Raw genomic sequence first — 19,163 nt, forward strand, 5'->3', positions numbered from 1 at the left:
GACGTAGCTGGCGACCCGCCGGGTTCGCATGCAAACGAACCTGGCGACCCGCCAGTAACGCACGGGAAAAAACGCTGTAAGCAGCTGGCGAGTCGCCAACTTCGAGGCTCGACAAACCTGGTGACCCGCCAGGTTTGTCCGACTATGCTAATGATGGAAATTAGAGCCTAATTAAGTAAATATGAAGAGGACGCATACGATACAAATATACACGCCTCCTACCCCAAGAATACCAATTTTTCACCTAGAAAGAAGAGAAGAACGAGCAGAGGACGAGTATTCATCGCAAGATTGAAGACGAGGCCTCCAATCCGCCCAATCCAATTCTAGGAGTTCATACTTTAGTTTATTTTTGTTCAACAATGTTTTTGAATATTTCTTCGAATATTTCTATGACTTTTTGTGACGGACATGAGTAGCTAAATCTTCCGTAGAGTTCTGCGGGGGAGATACGATGATTCTTATGTTTAATTGATTACCGTTTTCTATGCCTTGGCTCATGTGGTTATTTTGATTTCTTCTGTGCTTATACATTTATTTGATTGATCACCTTATAAATGCATGTGGATTCTACTACAAGAACTGAGAATTGAGTAGTTTAATTTGAAAGAGAAGAAATTGGCCTCTTTGCCAATATAATCGAGATATTTGAGCCTTTGAATGAAGCAAAGTATCTTATGAGCTATTAGGAGTTGTTGCCTTAGTTCTATGAAGGAGACTTCGGTTCTAGGTAACAATCTACAAATTGCATGCTTCGAGAGAAGATATAGTTTTACCTTAGTGATAGCTTAATAACCCTTGAGACCCTCTGTTGGCATAGTTTGGAAATTAGTTGAGCATATGATAGTTGTTATGGATCCCGTAGGATTCTACCTTCCTCATCCTTGATCTACACCCATTACCTTTTATTTGCTTTCAGTTCTCTAAGTTGTTCAATTATTGTCTTTACTTTGCTTTCAAGGTGATTTAGAAAAACAAAACCTTCCGATTCATCTAGATAGTAGTTGAGGTTGGTTCGTGGTACTTAGGTTGACATTCATTGTCTCTGTGGATACGATACCCTTGCTCACTATTTGCTACATTAGCCCCATACACTTGCTGGTATACTTGTGTTAAAAATAAGTTGAGTCAGAAACCGCCAGAGAAGTCATCAGAGAAGAAAAGAGAAGAGAGAATTCACTGAATCGACTGATTAGAGAGAGAGAAGTGTAAAGTGAAAAACAAATCAGCCATACACTTCACACATAACAAACACAATCCTCCATCCAACGGTGCAGGTTCAAGATCCAAGTGAAGGCAAGACGTGGCAACAATTTGACGGTGGAGAGGAAGGGTCGCCAGGCTAAAGGGCTCACCAGCTTGGGCTCAGCCCAATCAATTCGGCATTGGGCTAGAATTAATACATAGCCCAAATAAATGTCCACCAACAAATATTCAACATATCAGACCTATGGTATATGTATGATTCTTTATCCGTCACTTTATATAAAACTTGCAATTGCAAACATTGGCATGCATGTTAAAAATGTGCTCCTTCAACTGAGCTACATCCTTTAGTTCTTGTAATGCATATTCCATTTGATATTCAAATTTGCTAATGTATTAGAGACCATCCCAAAAATAAAAATTAAAAGAATTGTTAAAGTAGAAGAATTAAAAAATATTTCTCATATATGTACTACTGTAGAAATTAAAATTTTCATTAGTATATATACCAAATCCAAGAAGAAAGCAAATATACTACTGGGGTGCACTATGATCAATAAGTGAAATCCTATAAAAAAAATCAAAGCAAATCTCAATCATTAGATCCTTAGATTGGATGATTGTAATAATAATATCCGAGCCACATTATTACAGTAAAAGCGTTACATTATTAGCCGAGCTACATTATTAGACTACACAATCTTCATTATTAGACTAAAGCACGTTACATTATTAGGAGAGCTCTACACAATCTAGAGTATTAGATGACGCGTGACATTAATCTAACGGTTACATCACAAAATCTAATAACTGAGATTTATTTTTATTTTTAACATAATTTCACTTATTAATTTAAGCACGTCCTTGTACTTAGTATATAGCATCTTTCATGATTATACAATTCTTTACTTGTCGACGATGCCAAATAATATTATCAAATGTTTTTGTCTCTCTTTAGAATAAAGGTGCAGACTTTGCTGCTTTAAAAGAATTACTCAAGTAGTAGTAATATACTTTGAGTTTGGGTACAGGTTTTAGTGGTATTACGCACTTTAGTCTTGGCATATTTTATGAAATGAATAATTTTGACAATAGATGTCATGTCAGAGTATTCTACAATGAGGCGAAATTATAAAAGTAGTATTTAGGTGGACATGTAACACACCTTACTTGATTACCAAATAATCAAATATCGACGAAGGAACAAAGAAACTAGCAACATGCTATTTTTAACAAAATCTTTACTCAGTATATATAGAATAAAAAACATACCAATGGCAATGGCAATGGCGTCGAACCAAATTATCCACGTGCCAAACCAAATTAATGAATATAATTAGTAATGTGAAGATGACGATTGAAGAAAGTGGATGTAGTGATATTCTTGGCAGACTAACCAAGTCAAGTATACATGCTGCTTTGTGAAAGTAGCACGCATCATTATTCCATCCAAAACATTCAATATATATATTTGAAATTGTTGTCATCTTCTCCTCACTCACATTCAATTGCAAGAGAAAACATTCAGAGGCACTTCCGCATTTCGTCGACTTCTTTTACCTTACTTAAGTTGGTATTTTTTAGTTGATCTTTGTTTATTTTGTTATTGAATTCTGCATATAACACAATAGTTAGCTTGTCTCATGGAGTAGTATTCTATAGAGAAATAGTAGTATTAAGATTTGGCTAGCTAGATTGGTGGCTACTTTTAATTTATTCGAAGTTGTTGTGAATGTTTGAACACCATGTTTCTCTGTTTTCTGAATGACAGGTGATATGCATTTCAGTCATCCTCATCCATTGATTTCCTTTCTAGATGAGATGGAAGTGGATGCATTTACTGATAACTATCATTCTTGTAAAATTTGTGGTTTGCCAATTCTATCTGCTCCCTCCTACACTTGCACCTTCGCTGCTTGTGATTTTTTTCTGCACGAATCTTGTGCGCACCTCCAACAAGAATTCATCCATCCCAATCATCATCAATACCACACCTTTTGTCTCCAAGTAGGAAGTCCAAATTTCTTCTACAAATGTGATAAGTGCGGTCTCGAAATGCATCCTTTGGATGCCGCATTGGATGGTGTTGAGATCAAAAGCAAACACAAGAGCCATCTACTTCACCCTCTCGTGGCTCACCGTAGACAGATTTTGACTCGTTGTGATGCGTGTGGGGAGAGACAAGATGGTTTCTTCTTCTCCTGCCAACAATGTAATTTTTGGATTCATCAAGACTGCACCATACTACCTACCACTCTCAAGCTCCTCTCTAATCCTTGGCCTTTCCTTCTCGTATATTCTATTCATGCTATTTCCCGATTATACTGCATCGTTTGCCTCGAATCCTTGCTTCCTACCCATAATGCCATCTATTTGTGTCCCCAAACCTTGGAATTTTCTCATGTCAGATGTGGACTCGAGAATATTCAATCCAGTACGTAAGTATATATATACTATAACCCATTCACTCCACTTCATATACTAATGTCGATATATTCGTTAATTGCAGAAACAAGACTGGAGTTGATCCAACTGCCGGGCGACGAGTTTGACACATTTCCAAGTTTGGAGATCCGTACATACTCCCAGGATCCTAGTCATGAAAATGAGAATTTTCATGAGCATCCTCTGATCCTAGTTGGTGATAAGGAAGATGGTCACACTTACAAACTAGTGTGTGATATATGCATACAAACCATTACTATTCCATCTCCATTTTACAGATGCTCTCAACAAACTGGCGGCTGCTCTTTCCTTGCTCATAAACTGTGTTCAGAGCTTCTCCCCATTATCAAGTCTGAGATTCCAGATGGTTTTCGCATAGATACATTTAAGTCACAACCTTGTCCATACCAGGCCAAATGGTTCTTCAATTCAATTTTTTTCTGTATTTTCTGTTGTCTTCCTTGCAATGCACCTTGCCACTTCTTTCCTGAGACTGGTTTTGGTTTGAATCATATCCCCTGCACGATGGTTGATCTGTCGTGCATGGCTGCTCCAAGCATTATAAAGCACATCTCACACAGTCAACACCTTCTCTTTCGCACCAGTGCCTATAGGCTGGCCTCCCCCATCAGTTGTTGTTCTCGTCGCTCCTTGCTTTATGATGTCTATAAGTGCACTATCTGTGATTTCTGGATTCATATAAGGTGCGCCTTGCTACCAAAAAGGGTTCGTTTTCGTGAATTTGATCAACATCCACTGAATTTGATCACTACCGCTACTAATATTAGTAGCGGTAGTGATCATGATATATGTGAGGTGTGTGAGGAGGGTATAGAGTGCAAGTATTGGTTGTACCACTGTGCTAAATCATTCCGGGATTGGTAGATCAAGCAGCTTTCTCCTGTTCACAATGCGATTATTGGATTCATTTTTCTTGTGCAAGGGATTCATTCACCTCCTCCCAGGATTGTACATCCTTGGTTTTCGAGGAAATCAATGAAGGGGTAACGGCATCTATGATGAGGCCCTTAGGTCCGCCCTAAAGGGCTCCCTATGCTCCGCCATATCATTATTCTATCTTCCTACCCTTCCACTTGCAGTGGGACGTCCTAAAGTCCGCCATATACTTTTAACTATTATTTTGTATTTGTTTTTTGTTTTTTATGTTTGCAAATATATCAATTAGCAAGAATAAATAAAAAAAACGCCGCAAATTAAAGGCAAATTATATTGTCAATATTTATTTTTTATATTTTATGCATGCAAATATGGAAAATCATCTGAATTCATTATTGAATTTAGAGATAAATTGAGATGGGGAAGAGAAGGGAGTGAGAGGTGTGAAATGAAGTAAAAAAATTGGTGATATATAGAGAAGAAAATTAAAAAAAAAAGAAGAAAACGTGTGCATCGTCCGTCCTTACCCCCGCAATGGGGCGGAGGATAGGCCGGAGGATACAAAAAAATGGTTCATCGTCCGCGCCCGATGCATAGGGCACGGACTAAGGAAATGGCATAGAGCGGGGTGCTGCAGTGGCGCCCTAAGGCGCACCCGATGCATCGAGCGGGCTTTAGGGCGCCCCACTGTGGATGCCCTAATATATGAGCATTGATGCAGACCGACGAAGATTATTACATTTAGTTCACAAAATTATATCTCATAATTAAATATATAGAGTATTACATTTAGTTCACAAAATTATAATTATAAATAAATAATTAATACTCTATATAATAATGAGTCATAGCCCCCCACAGTGAGTTATAATACACTTAGATCCGGGACATATTCATTCTTTGACTATCTATTCTCTTTGATCTGTTTTTTTAGTATATGTGAACATGTCCAGGACAATCAATATCTTTATTCTTATTTTGTTCTCTTTATCATTTTCCAAAAATACATTAAAATTGATCTTGAATGCAATTTCTGGAAGCATATAAACAACATTACAATTTTATACGGTTAGAAAATAGTATTCCCTCCATCCTATAGAAATAGACCATTTGGGATCGGCACGAGTTTTAATGTGTATTTGATAAAGTAAGAGCGAATAAGAAAAAAGTAATTGAAATTATGTAATAGATTGTGAGGCTCATAAATGATAAAGGAAAAAGAAGGATAATAAAATTTTTATAAATTGATATGAACTATTTCAATGGAGTATGATATATTTCTATGAGACAGAGAGAGTATACTATTAATGTACTAGAATGCTATCCACCGATAAAAATAGCATACCAAATAAAAAAAGTATTTAAACGACTCGTAAAATATAATTTGAGAGTATATGCAATTTCGGTCTGTTCGTCAACGCACACTAATCAAGTCCCCTTTTCAGAGACATTTAGCTGTGTGAATTCATATAATAAGCTAACTTTCTATGCAGTTGGTCTTGTCGTGATCTAAAATATAGACCATTTAATTGTTGCCTTCGCAAGGGCTTCTATCTGGATTGACACTGTTGAATCATGTTACACGCTAAATGAATAAATAAACTTCAACTGCATAGTATACATATCTGGATTCTTGAAATTTTACAGAACCAAAGGAAGAGTAGCTACTAATTTGGATGATGTATATGTGTACATGTAGAAATAAGTAAATCGGAGCATAGATATATATTTCTATCATCTTGTGTGTCTGTGAACGCTAGTTTGTATCCCTTTTCGTTGACTGAAGAGCTATGCTCGGTTGATATCGTGCTATATCCTGGCTGCATCTGGGGCTGTGCAATGCCAGAGTCAAGTTTATACAGGACTTGTATAATTATCTACTACTAACGCAATTTATACAGGACTAATCAAAGTAAAATAAACAGAGCAAAAGAAGTAGAGGTGGCAATATACCTTGGGGAGAAAAACATAGTAATTTACAAGTCACATAAACATAGTTAACTATACCCAATAGTATAAATCCAAAGCTACATATGCCAACATTTATATTGAATCTTGATACATAAACATAGAAAATAGAGGCATTTCCATATGGCTACTGACCATCTGAAAATTTATTACCAAAAGAAGGCAGTTGTAAGTTGTGAGTTCAGAGTGAGTGCATGAGATGGAGCACCGATATGGAGCGAAATGGCATTGTCAATCGTGGTGGATGGTTAGCGAGTTCCTGACACACCTCCTTCATACACGGCCGCGACTTTGGATCAGAACTAATGCATTTCAGTGCTATTTTCACCACTCCAACCACTTCCCTCGACATTCTTACATCTTCGTCTAGAGATGGTAGCCTCTTGTCCATGAGTTGTTGCACCATCATGTTTTGAGCAAACTGCATGGATCTCTTCATCGTCGTCATGGAGGAAATGAAATCCCCCGGGTGATCTCCAAACATGACCTCCAATGCCAAAACTCCAAAGCTATACACATCACATTTTTCTGTAACCACCATTGTGAAGGCCAACTCTGCACCCAACAAACATGCTATCGTCATGAAAACAATTACTACTACTTTAAACTATGTTAAGATGTGCGTACCTGGTGCAATATACCCCCGAGTTCCGACTAATAGAGTCTGATTGGATGAATCTGGATCCAACAATCTAGCAGTACCAAAATCAGATAAACAACCCTCAAACTCTGAATCCAAGAGTATGTTGCTGCTTGATATGTCTCTGTGTAGAATAGGAGGGCTGCAATCATGATGCATGTAAGATAGGGCATTGGCAATGCCCTTCACCACATTTACCCTCTTCTTCCAGTTCAGCTCCACGGCTTCTTCGTTGTCCTTCAACACGCTAAAGAGGCTTCCTCTTTCCATGTAGTCGTAGATGAGAAACATGCATCGCTGGTGCAGACAAAAGCCGAAAAGCTTGACAATATGTCGATGGCGAATCTGAGAGAGAACCTTAGCTTCATTCCTAAAAGAGGAGTGAAAAGTAGGATTATCTCCTTCAAATTTGTGAAGCTTTTTCACAGCAACAACTCTTCCAGTGGGCAGTAGAGTTCTGTAGACGCTCCCATAGGCTCCAGTTCCGATGCAATATCTGAAGTCAAAGTCTTGTGTTGCTTCAATGATGTCTTGATATGCCATGTTGCCATCGAAATTCCAAATCTTGAATATGTCTCCATGTTTGGGATCGGGTGTGACTGCTGCTGCTGCTGCTTTCTTTCTTAAGAAAAAGACTCCAAAGAAAATTGAAAACAGAAACACACAGCCAAATACTATCCCCACAGCATAAATTGTAACTGAATTGTTTCGATGTTTTTCTCTTTCGGGCATGGACTCATTTGGAACAAGTAACATGGGATTGCCCAAGAATGATTCAATCGGAAACTTACGCCAGACAGCGAGCGGAATCTGGCCCTCCAAATGATTGTACGACAAATCGATGCTACTCAACTTAAAAACAGATTGAGGGACTCTTCCGGAAAGATTGTTCCTAGAAAGGTCGATAGTCAGATACCGTGCAACGGGAGCATCTCCTAGATCAAGAGGTATCTGTTCTTTGATTGAGTTCCTACTTAGATTGATCATTTTGATTGAAGATAGTTTTTCTATCCCCCCTAGAAAAACACCTTCCAACCTATTGACATCCAATCCCAAGAATTGTAATCTTGTTAATTGAATGAAAGTTGAAGGAAGAGAGCCAGTGATGCCATTGTTGCTCAAGTCAAGAAAATACAAGGATTGGAGGTTTCCTAATTCAGAGGGAATGACACCAGTGATGCTATTGCTTCCCAAGTCAAGAACAGCCAAGGATTGGAGGTTTCCTAATTCAGGTGGAATGGGACCAGAAATGTCATTAGAAGAAATGTGGAGTTCTGTCAATTTAGTGAGATTTGGAAGTGAAAGAGGCAACTCACCCTTGAGTCGATTGTGAGACAAATCGAGACGAATTATTTCTGATAAGGTTCCTATCTCAGGTGGAATGGCCCCAGAAAAGATGTTGTAAGAAATGTCAAGAAGCTCCAATTTAGTTAGATTTGGTAGTGAAATAGGTAGGTCAGCCATGAATAGATTCTTAGACAAAATGAGATGAGTCAATCTTGATAAGCTTCCTATCTTAGGCATAATGCCACCGGAAAATTTATTTCCAGAAATGTCAATGCGTTTCAATTTAGTTAGATTCGACAGTGAAAGAGGCAACTCACCCTCGAGTCGATTCCCAGGCAAATCGAGACGAGTTAGTTCTGATAAGCTTCCTATCTCAGGTGGAATGCCACCAGAAAAGTTATTAGAAGAAATGTCAAGTATCTCCAATTTAGTGAGATTTGACAGTGAAAGAGGCAACTCACCCTTGAGTCGATTGTAGGACAAATCGAGATGAGTTAGTTCTGAAAAGCTTCCTATCTCAGGTGGAATGCCACCAGAAAAGTAATTCCAAGAAATGCTGAGCACATGTAACTCAGTCAAATTTGCAGGCAGCTCACCTTGGAGGTGATTACGGGACAAATCGAGATAAGTTAGCTTGGATAAGCTTCCTATGTCAGGTGGAATGCGACCATAAACACCATAGTTATCAGAAATGTCTAGAACGCGTAACTCACTCAGATTTGCCAATGAAAGAGGAATAACACTTTGGAGTAGATTATGTGATAAATTGAGATAAGATAGGTTGGAGAGGTAACCTATGTGTGGTGGGATAACTCCATAGAGACCACACGAGCTCAGATGAATGCTAGTGAGAGATGTGAAAACAAGCGGATCCAAACAGCCAAGATCGTGACACCCCCAAGGTTCATCATCTTCACCATAGCATCCTACATGAGACTGCAGGCTTATCTCTGCAACGCGGCCATCATCATCACAGGTGATGCCTTTCCACCCACAGTGATGAGCAGTGGTGTTGATATAAGGCCACCTGAAATCCATCAACGCCTCCAATTCTCTGCTCGAGTTTGAAGCATTCGCTGCAACTGCATTGCTCATCAACAATATGCTGATGCTCAAAATGATCATAGCAGCAACGACATCCATCGCTTATATTTAATTTTCTGGTTTGCATATGTAGGGTTACTTTTCTTAATCCTCTAACCAGATCAGATTCAGCAGTCTGCTTTTGGTGTAGTTAAAATCATAAATATAAGTCTTCCAAGTCAATGACTGAACTCTCATAATGCTTTTGTAGTTAAAATCATAAATATAAGTCTTCCAAGTCAATTTGATAGGCATCATGATAATACAAATAAGAATTTGATAAAATTTCATGATCAAATACTATCAACGCACCAATAAGTATTTTTGTACTAGTTTTGATTCCTCTGTGGGAATGGTGGATACATTTGGAAGAAGTAAATTGGGATTGGCGATGAAATATAAATCCACAGTGCTAGCGAGATATGTTTTACAAACTTTGTATAACTTTAATAATTGAAATCGGAGTGATGGACATAAGTCAAATTCCAGCCCGATCTACAAGTTATATCACACTTTAATTTGTACCGACTTTATAATATGTCCCTTTCCGCACAGTTTGAAGTTTTACACACAACCTTATTTCTTACGAATAAGTTAAATTGTGTGAAGTTTTGGTTTAGTTAGTTTGAAAGCCCAATTTTAGGCTTCAATTTGATAAAATTTAAGAGGAAACTAGGAGTACAAAATACAGTCTATTAGAAAGATAAAATTGAATTGAAAATAATTATTAAAAAATCCACTAATAGTAATCATTTAGGAGTATTATATTGTATTTTAATGCCCAAGTCATCTTCTTCTTCACGCAGTCATCAATCCATTTTTCTACTGTGCAATTCTAATTCTAAGATTCAGCCCCTTCTTTTCGTTCAACTTTCAATAAGTCATCTCATAGAATTATATTATTGAATCCTTGTCTTTCACTCTAGAATAAAGGTGCAGTGCTGACTTTGTGCTTGAAATTAATTACTCATGTAACATACTTTTAATATGGCAACAAGTTTTAGTTCCTTACTCTTGGCATCTACTACAATATTTTGTGGAGTAGTATTATTTTAGAAATTGTATAACATATTTAATACATTATGAAAATAATACAATCCATATAGCTTGGGATCTGCTTAAGTTCTTGCCATGTTTAACACACACATATATATATTGGAAGTTGTTGGCATGTCTTAAACACACACATATATATATATATATATTGGAAGTTGTTGGCATGTCTTAAACACATCTTCTCCTCACTCACATTCAATTACATATATACATACATACACATTCAATTGCATCACTGAAGAGGGAAAACATTCATTCTTTATTAGCTTTGCACTTAACACACAAAAGCATCTCTTCTGTAGACCGTAATCCTTGTGCTGAATAGAAATGTCTCTTCTCTACATTCATTATTGTGTTTATGAATGCACCGGATGCAAGACGCATTGGCCACCGTCATCCAAAGCAAGGGAAGGATGCGAGGCTCGAGTAGTGTGGGTGTTGCAACCAAATCATTCCGGGATTGGTAGATCAAGCGTGGCTTTGTCATATTCACAATGAGATTACTGGATTCATTTTTCATGGCCGGGTACAGACCCTGATGAATACTGACCCTTCAACTCCAACACCCAGTACAATTCGGATTTCAGCATAGATTCGTACAGGCTGTCAGAAATGGAGCCGTCTCCCACCCGCGCCCCCGCCCACCCCGCGGCCGCGCCTCTGCCTCCGCCGCCGCCGCCGCCGCCTCAGGCTCCGCCCCAAGAAGAAGAGGAACAGACAAAGAGCCAGAAGTTGCCGCCTCCGGAGAAGAATGAAGAATTTGCCCCAGGGAGGACGAACTACAACCCGGAAGAAACTATTGTCTTGACGAAGTGTTGGGTTGATATTTCAGAGGACCTGGTGTTTGCCAACAACCAAAAGCAAATCGCGTACTGGGAGCGCATCGCTGATCGCTACAACAAGGCCAAGCCGGCCGCCGCCTACAAGCACTATAGGGAGCAGCTCTGCAAGCACTGGGATCAGGTGAAGAAGCATGTCAATTTGTTCTCGTCGGAGTACGAGAAGTGCTTGAGGGAGAAGGGCAGCGGCGAGAGTTTGACTGATGTGCGCGATAAAGCGATTGCGTCGTACATTTCTTTGTACGGATATTTCAAGCATTACAACTCCTGGCTCATCTTGAAGGAGAAGCAGAAGTTCCAATGAGGGATTCACGAGCAGCGACAGCGGCGCACCTCCGATGGACCTCAACCATTCGATGTACGAGGATGAGAGTTCGGGCACACCGATGTCCTTCCGGCGTCCCATTGGCAACAAGGCTGCCAAGAACAAGGACAAGGCGAAGGAGACATCCTCACAGAACCTGGCCCCGGCCCCGAACCCGACTTCGGTTGCGGAACATGCCTACGCGGAGTTGGTGGCGGCTGCCAACCGGAGGACGTTGTTGGACACGCACAACGCCCTCAGGCAGTGCGAGGACCCGGGAGAAGCCGAATAACTCAAGAGGATGATCGATGATCTCCAGTACAAATTGGGATTGCTTTAGACTAGGTTTTTATCTGTAGTGAACTTATTTTTTATTTCTAAATCTTGTAACTTTTTTTTAATTAAGTAATGTAGGATTTGTCGTGATGCTTTTTTTTATTATTTTGCATGACATATTTGAAAACATAAAATTAATTAACAAAACAGTAGTTAAAACTATAGGGCGGACTTTAGGGCGTCCAACTGCAGGTGGAAGGGTAGGAGGATAGAATGATGATGCGGCGGAGCATAGGGAACCCTCTAGGGCGGACTATAGGGCGGCCCGTTGTGGATGCTCTTAAAGTACATTATTCTCTTACACTTATAAGTAATGTTCAAATGACATTCGAAGAAAGTGGATGTAGTGATATTTGATTGATATACTTGGCCGACTAACCAAGTCAAGTATATAAATACATGAATTGTTAAAGTAGCACGCATCATTATTCCATCCAAAACATTCATATATATATTTGAAGTTGTTGCCATCTTCTCCTCTCTCACATTCAATTGCATTCAACACTCGAGAGAAAATATCAGAGGCACTTCCGCATTTCGTCGACTTCTCTTACCTTAGGTTGGTATTTTTGAGTTAATCTTTTTTTTTTCTTTTCTAATTGAATATAAGCTTGTCACTATTTTAACACCACCTCTCTCTGTATTTTGGAATGACAGTTGGCATGGAGGGTGATAGGCATTTCAGTCATCCTCATCCATTGATTTCCTTTCTAGATGATAATGAAGTGGATGAAACTGATAACTATCATTTTTGCAAAATTTGCGGATTGCCAATTCTATCCGCTCCCTCTTACACTTGCACCTTTGCTGCTTGTGATTTTTTTCTGCACGACTCATGTGCGCACAAAATCCAACAACAATTCATCCTTCCCAATCTTAAAGACCACACCCTTTGTCTCCAAGTAGGAAGTCCAAATTTCTTCTACCAATGTGATGAGTGCTATCTCGAAATGCATCCTCTGGATGCAGCAGCAGCAGTGGATGGTGTTGAGATCAAAAGCAAACACAAGAGCCATCCACCTCACCCTCTCGTGGCTCACTGTAGACAGATTTTGTCTCGTTGCGATGCGTGTGGGGAGAGACATGATGGTTTCTTCTTCTCCTGCCAACAATGTAATTTTTGGATTCATCAAGACTGCACCATACTGCCTACTGCTCTCAAGCTCCTCTCTAATCCATGGCCTTTCCTTCTCGTATATTCTATTCCTGCCAGTTCCCGGGACAGTGAGTGCGTTGGCTGCGACGAATCCTTGCTTCATTCCCATAACGCCATCTATTTATGTCCCCAAACCTTGGACTTTTCTCATGTCAGATGTGGACTTGACAAAATTCAATCAAGTACGTAAGGATTGTATATAACTCATTCACTCGACTTCATATACTAATAGCATCTATTAACTATGTATAACTACCGGACGACGAGTTGGACACATTTCCAAATTTGGAGATCCGTACATATTCGCAAGCAGATGGGGAGGAGCCTAGTGATGAAGATAGGAAGCTCGTAATTGAGAATTTTCACAAGCATCCTTTGGTCCTAGTTGGTGATGATGAAGAAGAAGATCGTAATTATAATTATAAAAGACTAGTGTGTGATATATGCACACAAACCATTACTATTCCATCTCCATTTTACAGATGCTCTCAACAAACTGGCGGCTGCTCTTTCCTTGCTCATAAAGTGTGTTCAGAGCTTCTCCCCATTATCAAGTTTGAGATTCCAACTGGTTACAATTCACTAAAGACACAACCTTTTCTGGACCCGGAAAAATGGTACTTCAGTTCAATATTTCTCTGCGTTTTCTGCTGTCTTCCTACCAATGCACCTTGCTACTACATTCGTGAAGATGATTTAGGTCTCTTGGTGGTTGATCTGTCGTGCATGGCTACCCCAATGATTATAAAGCACAGCTCACACAGCCAACACATTCTCTTTCGCACCACCCGCCTATCGCCTCAGGCCTCCCCCATGACTTGTTGTTCCCGCCGCTCCACCCTTCATGATGTCTATAAGTGCACTACGTGCCATTTCTACATTCATATAAGGTGTGCCTTACTACCAAAAAGGGTTCATTTTCGTAAATTTGATCAACATCCTCTGCATTTGATCACTACCGCTACTATTAATACTGGTAGTGATCATGACATATGCGAGGTGTGTGAGGAAGGTATAGAGTGCAAGTATTGGTTCTACCACTGTGCTATATGTGACTACTCTTTCCACGTAAACTGCATTCCCTCGCTTGGCCATTTGTCCAAAGTCAAGTTCGGAGGCAAAAGTAGCTTGACTTGTCACTCTCATCCTCTCACACTTACACGGATGCTTACTTATGGAAGAAATGAGAGGTGTGGGTATTGTCACCAAATCATCCCGGGATTGGTAGATCAACCGGCTTTCTCATGTTCACAATGCGACTATTGGATTCATTTTTCTTGTGCGAGGGATTCATTCACATCCTCTCACAATTCTACATCCTTGGTTTTCGAGGAAATCGATGCACAGAAGTGGTATGATATGTTTGATGAAGACGAAGATTAATTGATAGTAGTATACTACTGAAGAGATGAATTTACTCTGTTTAAGAAACTGTAATTGCTGCTGGTGAGGTGTGTGTATTTAATGAATTACTTAATTATTTAATGAGAGATTTCAGAAAAAGGGGTTAAATTCGTTGATCTTTCGAAATTTGACATTCAATTCGCTGCCCTTTCAGAATATGGGATCGGGTATGCGAATTTTTTAGAATAAGGGATTTTTGTATTTTTCTCTTTTTTCTATGCTTTTATCTTATTATATCACTTATAACATTTATGAATTAACCAAATTACCCATATGAAAATTGAATCTCATTGGGAAACTCCTTGGGAAATTTGCCGCGCTGCCACAAACGACCCCCTTCTCCTCCTCTTTCATCCATTGCTCCGCCGCTCCTCCGTCTTCACTCGATTACAAATCCTCGATAAAATATCCTCCAATCCGAACTCGAAACCGGCTTCAACTTATTCCAATTAGACTTCAAATATTCGAATCACGATACAATGACACTCAATGCGGAGCTAGCTGGATTAACCGATCCCGATTCTTGAGCAGTTAGCTATCAAGAAAAATGGAGATGGCTTCGTTAGGATCAAGATCTACAATACACCAATCGAAGGACTAAAATGAATTAAACAAAACCTCTGCAGTTAATTGGCATTATGCGCCTGAATATTACATATTATGAGGAATGTTGATATTCTCTTGATTGTATCAGCTTCTTCAGGCCTTCAGATATAATCGCACTCAAGTCACCCTCCCACTCTCTATATATATGTAGTATATCGAAAACTATGTGAGTAACTGAGTGCTCTAATTCTGTATAAGTATATTCCTTTAGATTTATCTCTTTAACCGGAGAATCTGGCCTTCTGCTGGTGTAGTTTCTGTTGAGTTTGGTGGTGGCCTGCGTGTCTGCTATAAGAGAGAGGGTGGAGAGAGATGAATTATTTTCCGAAATTTGGAATTACTATGATCTGGCATTTAGAATTTGGAATTTAAATTTTACATGGGTAATTTGGCTAATTCATAAATGTTATAAGAGATATAATAAGATAAAAGCATAGAAAAAAGATAAAATTACAAAAATCCCTTATTCTAAAAAATTCGCATGCCCCGATCCCATATTCTGAAGGGGCAGCAAATTGAATGTCAAATTTCGAAAGGTCAGCGAATTTAACCCCTTTTTTCCGAAATTTCTCTTATTTAATGCACTTGCTCAGTTTTCTTTTTAGTCTATCTATTCTCTTTGATCTAGTTTTCTTTGAGTGCACTCAGGTTCATCATCATTGAGACTGCAGGCTTAACTCTGCAACGCGGCTATGATCATCGCAAGTGATGCCTTTCCATCGACAGTGATAGAGCAGTGGGGTTCACATGAGGCCACTCGAAATCCATCTACGCCTTCAATCAAGCTTGTTTACGAGTAATATAATCTAGCTATTACAAGCTCCTTGATTCACCACAGCCTGCACACTAAGTACACTAGTCAGTAATAACAAGCAAGATCCTACAAGATCTAAAGATATTACACACAAGAAGAACAAGAAAGCAAGAGTAGACAGAATAGATCACAAGTTGTGGCTCAGCCACCTGCCGACAGTTCAGACCTATTCAACCAGAAACTAGATCTAAGGGAGCATCGTCGAATCCGACCAGAGATTCACCTCTCACCGTCGATCAACACCACGCAACTCCTTCACGCCGGATCTAGAACCTCAGAACACAACCTTGCACCAGATCTCTCACACACCAAACCATAGATCTCACAAACACACCGGCAACCGAAGTAGTTGCCTTCGCCGGCTACACCACTGATCAATCACACAAGGAATGATACAAGAGAAACTGATTCACTTGGATTTTACATGGTTTTAGAGGGTAGATTTACTTGGTTTTGATCATATATTGTGTACTTTGAGACATTGTTATAGCTACTTCTCTATAATATTGGTAATTTGAATCTTTTGTGAAGAATGTGTAGAAAAATATACAAAATATGTGGATGTGCAGAAGCTTTAGTTCGAGACAGTTTTTCTGGAGATTTTGAAGTCCGATTAGTCCATAATGTATACCATTCTCTTCGTCTTTGAAAGAGCTTCACGTGGATATCGTAAACGTCTCAGTCGGAGGTCGGTAGAAGAAGTTATAGCCATTTTACAAAGACTGCACGTAGCAGTGACGTAGCTGGTGACCCGCCGGGTTCGCGTGCAAACGAACCTGGCGACCAGCCAGTAACGCACGGGGAAAACGCCGTAAGTAGCTGGCGAGTCGCCAACTTTGAGGCTCGATGAACCTGGCGACCCGCTAGGTTTGTCTGACTATGCTAATGATGGAAATTAGAGTCCTAATTAAGTAAATATGAAGAGGACGCCTCCTATACAAATATACACGCCTCCTACCCCAAGAATACCAGTTTTCACCTAGAAAGAAGAGAAGAACGAGCAGAGGAAGAGTATTCATCGCAAGATTGAAGACGAGGCCTCCAATCCGCCCAATCCAATTCTAGGAGTTCATACTTTAGTTTATTTTTATCAAGGGATTCATTATTATCTTGATTTTTCTAAATAATCTTTTTGACAAGTCATTACTAGTACTCTTAATCTTTTTCCATTTACTCTCCATCTCATAAAATTAGTCACCTATTATTTTAGACAAGTCATTACTAGTACTTCTTAATCTTTGTCTTTAACATTGAACATACTATAGTAATTATACATAGCTTTAACTTATAATAGGTGTGGAATTTTCGCAACGCAAAGAAGTCCAAACATCTTAGATAGTACTCCAATAAAAGAAGAAAACAAGCGGATAAATTAGCATCTTTCATGATTATATAATTCTTTACTTGGTCGACAATGCCAAATAAAATTTTCGAATGTTTGTGTTTCAGTGTAGAATAAAGGGGCAGACTTTGTTGTTTGAAAAGAATTACTCATGTCATATATTTTGGGCTTGACTACAAGTTTTAGTACCTTACTCATAGAATATTTTAGCAATAAATGTGAGAGTATTCTAATGAGTTATAAACATGCAACACAATAATCAAATATGGACTCAGTTTTCGAAAGGAAGGCAACATGGTATTTAAAAAAAAATTATTCGTATAAAATAAAAATATATCAAATGGGGTCAAAGTAAAAGACAACTGATGATACACATTCTCATAACCTATTATTATATTGTAATCTGACACTTAGTGAAATCAAACCAAATCATGATAATACTTTATAAAAGATGATTAATAATATTATCTATCCACGTAATGATTTGAACCTCAGATTTATATGAGATGAAGAAGAAGTGTCTTGCTAATTGAACTGCATCTCGTTGTCTAATCCCTGATAGCATTAATTAGTTATATTTTCTTAAGAACATGAGTTTGAAATTCGTTGTTGGTTTGAATTAAACTGGTATTAACATTTTGTGCTATGCACGGGACATATGATATTTATTTAATGAATACAAATTCTAAATAATTCAACAGAAATAAAAACTAATATCATTGCAACCAATTCATTCTGGGGTTGGTAGATCAAGTGGGTTTTTTGTTTTTTAGACTGTAATTATTGGATTCATTTTTCTTGTGCGAGGGATTCACTCTCTTCGTATACTATATTTTATTGTTTTCATTTATGTGTATTAAATTATGTAATTTTATTAGAGACCGTCCCAATATAAAAACAAAGAATTGCTGATGTGGAAGAAGAGCTCACGCTGGAAGCTCACCGTATCAAAGCTCATATATATGCTCGATATAGCTCATTTTTAAAGTTTAATTATCCAAAATAGATAAGTCATTATTATCTTTATTTTTGTCTTTCACTCTAAGAATAAAGGTTCAGACTTGCAGACTTTTGTTGCATGAAAAGAATTACTAGTGTTATATACTTTGAGTTTGGCAACATGTTTAAGTACCTAAGTACCCTACTTTATGAAAAGGATATAAGCCAGCTTGTTTGGGATTTGCCTGAGTACTTGTGATGACAATTTTTAAATTTAGTGAGGGTAAATTGAAAAAAAATTATCAAGTTGTGATCAGATTCTAGTCATCGTGCAACTTTTAAAAATGATAAATTATATCATAACTTAGACATTTTTATGTGAAGAAAAATTCCGGCATGCAATGAAGTTGACATGTTGCGTACATGGGTAAAAACAAAAGATGTGACCGAATAAGTGTATTTAACGAATTTGTTTAAGTAACCGAACATTTTGTTAATATAGTATTTTCAGTATGTCACATCATGCATAATTTCCCTCAAATATGATATAATGAGACAATTGAGAAAAATGTCAGAATTGTGATATATTTAGCCGTTGTTCAATTGACATAACTTGGTGGTACTTCTATAATTTGCCCCTTATGAAAACAATATTTTGATTTGGATACAAGTACAACACTCTCGATCACTGAATAAACATTCTCACAGCCTATTAGGAGTAATGTGCAGATGACATTTGAAGAAAGTGGAAGTAGTGAAATTCACTAAATCGACTGATTAGAGAGAGAAGTGTAAAGTGAAAAACAAATCAGCCATACACTTCACACATAACAAACACAAT

At 38.4% G+C, this 19,163-nt stretch overlaps 2 protein-coding genes across 2 annotated transcripts; one reads left to right on the top strand and one right to left on the bottom strand.

Moving 5' to 3' along the window:
- Window positions 1-2,729: 2,729 nt before the first annotated feature.
- LOC121781202 lies at window positions 2,730-4,871 on the top strand. Its single transcript, XM_042178915.1, has 3 exons — window positions 2,730-2,775; window positions 2,978-3,640; window positions 3,716-4,871. The coding sequence occupies exons 2-3, from the start codon at window positions 2,983-2,985 to the stop codon at window positions 4,534-4,536; spliced, it is 1,479 nt and encodes a 492-aa protein (XP_042034849.1). The 5' UTR covers window positions 2,730-2,775; window positions 2,978-2,982; the 3' UTR covers window positions 4,537-4,871.
- Window positions 4,872-6,484: 1,613 nt separating this feature from the next.
- Window positions 6,485-9,696, bottom strand: LOC121781199 (MDIS1-interacting receptor like kinase 2-like). Its single transcript, XM_042178912.1, has 2 exons — window positions 7,144-9,696; window positions 6,485-7,071 (listed from the first exon to the last, which is right to left on the bottom strand). Exons 1-2 carry the CDS (start codon window positions 9,584-9,586, stop codon window positions 6,698-6,700), a joined length of 2,817 nt encoding a protein of 938 aa, XP_042034846.1. The 5' UTR covers window positions 9,587-9,696; the 3' UTR covers window positions 6,485-6,697.
- Window positions 9,697-19,163: the final 9,467 nt, after the last annotated feature.

This window comes from Salvia splendens, chromosome 20 (assembly GCF_004379255.2).
Source record: "Salvia splendens isolate huo1 chromosome 20, SspV2, whole genome shotgun sequence".
Taxonomy (NCBI): domain Eukaryota; kingdom Viridiplantae; phylum Streptophyta; class Magnoliopsida; order Lamiales; family Lamiaceae; genus Salvia; species Salvia splendens.